The sequence below is a fragment of the Phaseolus vulgaris genome, chromosome 1 (genome assembly GCF_051622355.1).
Source record: "Phaseolus vulgaris cultivar YP4 chromosome 1, ASM5162235v1, whole genome shotgun sequence".
Classification (NCBI taxonomy): domain Eukaryota; kingdom Viridiplantae; phylum Streptophyta; class Magnoliopsida; order Fabales; family Fabaceae; genus Phaseolus; species Phaseolus vulgaris.
Window position 1 is genome coordinate 43,099,864 of NC_143498.1, and position 7,885 is coordinate 43,107,748.

At 29.5% G+C, this 7,885-nt stretch overlaps 1 protein-coding gene across 1 annotated transcript; it reads right to left on the reverse strand.

Annotated features, from left to right (window-relative positions):
• Positions 1-3,960: 3,960 nt before the first annotated feature.
• Positions 3,961-6,308, reverse strand: LOC137814173 (Tetratricopeptide repeat (TPR)-like superfamily protein). Its single transcript, XM_068616765.2, has 2 exons — positions 5,892-6,308; positions 3,961-5,578 (listed from the first exon to the last, which is right to left on the reverse strand). The coding sequence occupies exons 1-2, from the start codon at positions 6,267-6,269 to the stop codon at positions 4,454-4,456; spliced, it is 1,503 nt and encodes a 500-aa protein (XP_068472866.1). The 5' UTR covers positions 6,270-6,308; the 3' UTR covers positions 3,961-4,453.
• Between the last annotated feature and the right edge of the window lie 1,577 nt (positions 6,309-7,885).

Sequence of the window (7,885 nt, forward strand, 5' to 3'; positions counted from 1 at the left end):
TATTTTTTAAGAATGAAGAAAATAAGAAATTAAACCCTATAACAACATAAAAGTTGAATCTATAAACATAAATTAGTATTTATTTTTATTATTATTATTGATGATGTAATCATGTTAATTTCAAGTAAAAAATACAGGACATAATTATAAAAAAAACCAAAGTCAATTAGTATTAATTAATAGTGGACACATAAATAATATTGAAGTGTCTACCCTAAATGCAAAATCCTAAAAAAAAAAAAAAACTAATGCAAATGCTACACATAATGCTTAAAAATGAGAAGAAAAAAAATACAAAAATAAATAAGTATAGAAAATAAAAACAAAAAAATAAAATAAATAAACAATGGCAGAAAAAAAATAATAACTAAAAACATATAAGATATAAAATAAAGGCAAAACAAAATAAGATAAATATACAAGATATAAAAAAATATAAAAATCCAAACAAGATGAAGATAAGAGATATAAGACGATACTAAATAAGTAGATGTTGATCATAAAAAGAAAAATAAATGAAAGATGATCATTCATTTAATATTTTCTTTAATGGTACATCAAATAGTTTGTGCGAAATGAAACATAATTAATGACAAGAAGTGCACAATCGAATAATGTTGAGACATGTTCTTTCTGTGTTTGACAATATGAACATTTTTTTTGTTCAATCATGTTGTTCTCTTATATCCATATCAGTTCTTATTCGACTTGACTTATGTATCCCCTTTGAGGTTATTTTCATGTCCGGACTTAGGCATACTATTTGACCAGTGTATGCAGGCCAATACTCTTCATTTATGAGTTCCATTAAATAGTCTTTCATAACATGAAAATTTGTTGCAATGTTGTTGTTCTTATTTTCTATATTTATTTATTTTTACATTTTTCTTCTTCTCATTTTTAAGCATTAAGTGTAGCAATTGCATTAGTTTTTTTTTTAGGATTTTGCATTTAAGGTAGATAGGCACTTCAATATTATTTGTGTGTTCAATATTAATTAATACTAATTGACTTTGATTTTTTTTATAATTATGTCTTGTATTGTTTACTTAAAATTAACATGATTACATCATTAATGATAATAAAAACAAATACTAATCTATGTTTATAGATTCAACTTTTATGTTGTTGTAGAGTTTAATTTTTTATTTTCTTAATTCTTAAAAAAAAATTAACTAAACATTTTTAATTTATTACTTTTTTATTTTATTTTGTAAAAACTCATTTCTTTATTCATTAATTATATTTCTAACTATTTTAAACATTAAAAATACTTATTTTTTAATGTATTCAAAATTAAAATTATCAAAAAAATATTTAATTTATTATTTATTTATTTATTTTTGAAATGGTGTTAGATAGGGAAATAAAAAACAAAAAGGTGCTAGATAGAGAAATAAAAACAAAAGGGTGCTAGATAGGGAAATAAAAACAAATGGGTGTTAGATAGGGAAATAAAAGTATAAATAATGTTAGATAGAGAATTGAGCCTCTCCTTGTTGTATATCCGCATTTTTTAAAAATAAAACATTTTTTAAAAATAAAACATTTTTTAAAAATAAAACATTTTTTAATAATAAAATATTTTAAAAAATATAATTTAAAACAAATATAATTTTAAAAATTAAGAAAATGTATGTTTATGTTATTTTAAGTGGGGGAGCTCCATTATATTAGGCATAGAAGTTAGACACTTATAATTGGGGTAATTAAAAAAAATACATCCCCTTTAATTTTTTATTAAAGATACCACTGCATATATTTACAGTGTTTATATAATGATATATATATATATATATATATATATATATATATATATATATATAATATAATATAATATAATATAATATAAAAAATTACGGTTTAAATATAATCCCTGCTAAATATACCAAAATTATTGAAAATAGCGATATATTTTAATTTGCATTTACTTAATCCAAAAATTCATTTTTGATTGTATAAAATAAGAAGAAACGTAGTTTATTCTTGCACGAACTTTTTACTATATTTCACAAAATTAAATGAAAATTAGTTGCTAATTGAAAGTTAATTAGTAGCCGTCAAATTAACCTTTTAACTATCAAACTAGCTTATCAAATTATAAATGTTTGATACAACTACATTTTAGAGTAGCTCATAAATATGTGTTAATGATAGTTTCTTGGTGTAAGATACCTTATAAAATTGAAAAACCTGTTCAACATCCAATAGCACTTTTGGTTGATTCAAACAAATCAATTCAGTAAAGACTAAGTCAATTAAATTACAAATTTGAGTAAGTTCAAAGCACAAAAACAAAACAGATAACAAGAATAAAGTTACTTCAAAACATTAAAACAAGTTTATGAAACTGAACCGATTAAAATCAAACAAACCCTTTTCTATTTTTAATTCAGATTGGGTGAATTGTATTATACAGTTCATCAAACTAAAATACAGTTTGATTCTAACAAATCAATTTTCAAAGTTAGTTCGATTTGAGTGAACCGTTTTCTAATTTAGTTCCGCTCAACTTTTGTTGTGCTAAAACCGAACAATTGACACCAAGTGTGGGCATGCTTTCAGGGACGAACATAAAAAAATTATACGAAGCTGTATTATGGTGAAGCAGATTTATTCATTAAAAAACAACCAAAAACAGAATAGTAAAAATAATATAAAATACTTACCAATCGAGGACTTCAACAAGTATTTTATGTAGAAGGCTTAATTTACTATTACCTTAAAATTACGCCTTTAGATACAATAATGAATAAGGAAAAAAGCTAGATATTGAAAACTCTTGTAACAATGACGCAATAAAATTGTCACATTACCTCGTGTACCCCTTTTTCTTTTAGATTAATATTTTTTAATTCTCACTTTTCATATATTTGATAAACTTCTTTTTGGATTTTAATGAAAATACTTCCTTTTATAAGATAGAAAGTACAACTGCTGCTGAATCAAAACAAGTATTAAAAACCCTATTGATTGTATATTTAAAAACACTCACCATGCAGAGATAAGGAAAAACACCAAAACTGTTGATGAAACATACTCCAAGTACGTTGCAAGATGCACCACCACTAAAGGCTAGGCAAAGTCAATATCCAAAAATAGAGACTCATACATATCAGTAGATGACAATAAAAACTGTTCCAACTGACATCAAAGAAAATTGGGAGAAACTTACCTTTCTAACTTACACATTTTGATTAGAAGCTAAGATCTATCCAATGTAAGTGTGCGCAACAAATTGGTATTAGGGGATATTTAGAGGCAGCCCTGGTTCCAAGCTCCAAAACCTGGATTATTTGCCACACCTTAGGCACCCATCTCAAAATAGGGCAGACCTGTTGCTCTTCTTTAAGCCTTAGGTTTCAGGTCCTGCTGTATTATTGAAAGTAACCAACACTGAGGTCAAAGCTCTGAATTTCTTTTCAATACTCTCCTTCGCATATGGAAACAAAAGATAAAAAACTCCTCTACCTTGTGATTTGACCTATTCAGCCATAAACAATATATCTTCCAAAACAATTATCTATACGGATTAAAATACAAATAAAAAATCATACAGCTGCCTACCGTCTAGTATTATCCAGATATACAAAACTCAATGATATAGTCTCCAACTCGAGCAATGTTATTAAGCAGGTCATCAATAAGGCCAATGAGCAATAAGAGAGGCGCTTAAGTCTTCCATGCATAATAAAATGTTAGTTTTATGTTAATGCTCCTCATGAATGATGAAACAGATTTTTCTTCCAAACAAGTTCAACTAGGATTTACACTATGTATAAGAAAACTTTTTCTAATATAATTTATTATAAAGTGGCAGTACAACACGCATTGTAACTCCGAATTATTTCTGTTTTTAATACCACTGATCTAAAGTCAGGTATATATGAATGTGTATCAAGAGCATTGCAGAAAATGTGAATTATACAATTAGGAGAGATTTGCTGATAAGAAAAACAATTAGGAGAAGGAACCTACAGAATCAATTTTCTGTGGAGCAATATCAGCATTTCAATAACTTCTGTGTACTACGTCCTCTTTCCCCGAGTTAAATGCACTGTGGCCTGCACTTTGACCCAATGCAAAGAATGGAGGGGAAAAAAATCCATACATACTTCGACCCACTAATTTACAGGTAATTTAAATCATTCACAGCCATATAATTTTTATATTGGCCTTTGAGCTATTCTCATGATATAAATAATGGATTTTTTTCCCTGAACAGAAATGGTTACTACAATTTATTCTGTTTACAAAAAAAAATCACCATTTTGGTTTTGTAATTTAGCTCCGAGCGAGAGGCAAACCCTGAAAAATGTTCCAGATACAACTTGAATGGTAGATCCTGGAACATCTGGGTCTGAGTTGGTTAGAAGTTTGTGGTTCCACTTTTAGACTTCTTATCAACAATACCATTGGAAAGATAATATGCACTTCAAGATATATATATACTTTATGATGGAAATGCATCCAAAGGAAATTCATAACCATGTTTGAACATTTGCCCCAGTATTTTTAAAACCATGGAACTCTGGCCACGGTTGGTGTAAGCTTTGTGCATTATCCATAATGTTTTCTTTGTGCATACAAGCTTGACATTTTCCATCTCCTCAAGGACACGATACAATTCATGTAAGGGCTTCTGTGACCCATGCATGACCAGTTTACAATGATATAAGGAGCGGCAGGTACTCCACCCAGAGATTTCAGTACGTCTCACAAAATTTTCTAGCCTTTCTACTGCATTGCACCGATAATAAGTTGCAGCGATGCATCTCATGATACCCTTGGTTCTTATAGAGGTTCCATGTTCAAATGCCTCATTTATAGAATTCTCCATCTTCTCTAACCTGTCTTCCTTGGCATAGAGTTTAATCAGCAACACATTTAACCATGGTCTGTACTCCTTTTCTGGAATAAACTTCAATAGCGATTCTATCCTCATTAGTTTATTCGGTTCAGAACTTCTAGAATAGGCACATATCATACATCTGATTAATCTAATTTCATGTTCATTTACATGATCCCTTACAATGGAATACATCTCTTCCATCTTTTCCAGATTACCTGAATTTGCATACCCGCGAAGCATTAGCAGGTAGGTTTTCGTCTTAGGCTGGACAGGGCTCGACTTCAACATTTGAAACACCTTTTCCATATCATCCCACATCCAAGCTGTGATATATCCAGCAATTAAGTGATTATAAGTGCTGATGTTCACGGCAAGGTCTAACCTTCGTATCTCAGAGAAGATTGCTTCCATGTGATCAATCAGCATCAAGCTACCACAACTAGATATGAGAATGTTGAATGTGGCAATAGAAGGATCGCAAGTTGGATCCCTCTTCAGATCAGAAAACAAGGACCAACAGTTATCAGCAAGACCATTTAATGAAAAGGCACTAATTAGCGCATTGTAAGTGCTGGTCGTCTTGAGACCTTTCCTAGCAGCCTCGTTAAAGAGGTTCACAGCTAAATTAATATTCCCAGCTCTACCTGCAGCTGTTATACCCTTTGAGTACTCTCTCGAATCCATAGGGTTTTCAGCATTACATCTTTTCCTTCTCCAATTAAACACCTGAATGTTAACCAACACAATCCAAATAAAAATCAAAACCATTAAAATCGGTTATATTCATTTATATTTCGCAATAATACAAGTTCGACGAACCACCATTAACTAAACAAAACTGGATTGATCTAAAATAAAACACAAGTAAAATAAACCAAAATAGCAATACTTTCAAGATCCTAATGCAAGGAGAGAAACTTAAAAAAAAAAAGACAGTCCAATTTACCATATCCAACATAACTTCACAAAAAAAAAAGTCCAATTCGCCAATAAACCAAATTAAAAAACCGGTTTCAAATAGAGTTGATAAAAATTGAACCTGAAGAGCAAGGGAAGGATTTGAATTCAATTGATTCATAAGTTGGAAGAACACATATCCCTCGGGGTAACGGCGATTGAGACGGTCATACTTATCGTCCAGAATGCTTTGAACCCGAACAGAGTCGGAGGATTCCCGAACTAGCTCGTTCCTAAGAATCGTGACGTGGTGATCCCTTTTGGCTGAAGAATAAGACTTGGCAGCGAACAGTGGAACAAGGTCTGAGAACAAGTTTGACATTGTGTTGAGGTTGCGATAAGATAGCGGGGTGGAGAAGGAGGGAATGGCTTTGGGCTTGAAGAGTCCATGGAAATGGTATTGGGAGAGCAACAACTGAACTCGCATTGCGCCAGAAGAGAATCTCCACATTCGTTTCATGGTCGACGCTCAAATTTTTGTTAGGGTTTTACGCAGAAGAAATCCCCATAGACGCGGTACTATGCAGGCCTCTCCTTATCCTTGGGCCTGGCCTTTTCAGCCCATGTTTCGTTGTGTCATACACACATAAAACCCAATCCTTTTAAACTGCACCCTACACAATTTTAAATTTCCGAAAATGCCTTTTATTTTAGAAATGGAAATCTGAAAGAAATTGAAAATAATACATTTTGAAAGAGTAGATCTGGAAGAAATTATTGTATTCTGAAAATAAATAAAAAATTCATTCCAGAGAAAAAAATTCACAATACAAAAAGTTTGTTATGAAAAAAAAAATCCAAAACAATTTTAAGAGTCCGAAATGTATTTTTATATATATCTCAATTTTATCTAAAGACATTTTCTTTCTTTTTTTATAGTGAAATTGGGTGCAATGATATAATGGATGAAGTAATTGTCCGTCTTTATTGGAACGTGTTGAATCATTAAGCTGAAATTCACCCTATAATATTGATTTTAAAGGATGATTTGTACCAAGCTCTTTGGGTGCAATTCGGTTCAATTTTTGATAAAAATTATATTCGAATCAAACATAAAATATACATATAATTCGATTTAAAAAAAAAAACGAACCAAATAAAATCAATTTATGTGATTTGGTTCGAATATACTTTTATAGTTTTTATTTTTTAGTTTCAATTTTTTCATTAAATATTCTTTTTTTTCAACTATTAAATTGAAATATATAATTATAAAGAATGTTATTGCAACAAAATATGATAAATACATTAAATAATAAACTAATAAGATCATAAGATTAATATTTAATATATTAAAAATTAAAATAATATATTATCTATGGAGATGAAAATCTCACGTACAATTCTGGAACAGAGATTATTTGAACCAAATGACGATCGTAACGAATGTCACCTCAACCTGAAGGAAATTATGCGAAAGCTTTACAAAATTATTATGAGAATATGTGACTGGAAATTGATCTCTATGATCAAAGTTATATACTTTATAACATAGACCTTATTCACACAAGTAACGAAGAACATACTAAAGCTTTGGAATATTATTTTCGGACACTCGAACGAAACTCATTTTTACTCGAAGCTTTTAATAATATGGTTGTGATCTGTCATTACGTGCGACTATCTCCACTATAGAAAGAAAAAAAAAGAACAAGCAAATCCACAAATTTTAATAGAATAAATATCAAGAATGATAAATAATAAAGACTTTCTACATATACATATATAGTCCAAAACAACGATTTTTTATCAGTTGTAGCAAAGAAACTTCATAGAAGTAAAAATATGAAGAAATCAATATGTCTAGATATCCTCTTTTTCTATGGATAAAATATCTAATTGATAAAGTAAGCATCCTAAGAATCAATTAACACGGTTTTGAATTGATATAATAAAAACTGTTTACTTATCTCATGATAAATAAAAAAGTCAGGAATTCACTTATTTAATAAAATGGATCCCCTAATATTTTGAGGAGTGGTGTAGTATCAAATCCCAAAGATAGAAAGTATTTTCTCTTTACTTATAAGAAGTTAGAAGATAAGAAAGAAAAAACTTTTACCAAGATTCTATAGA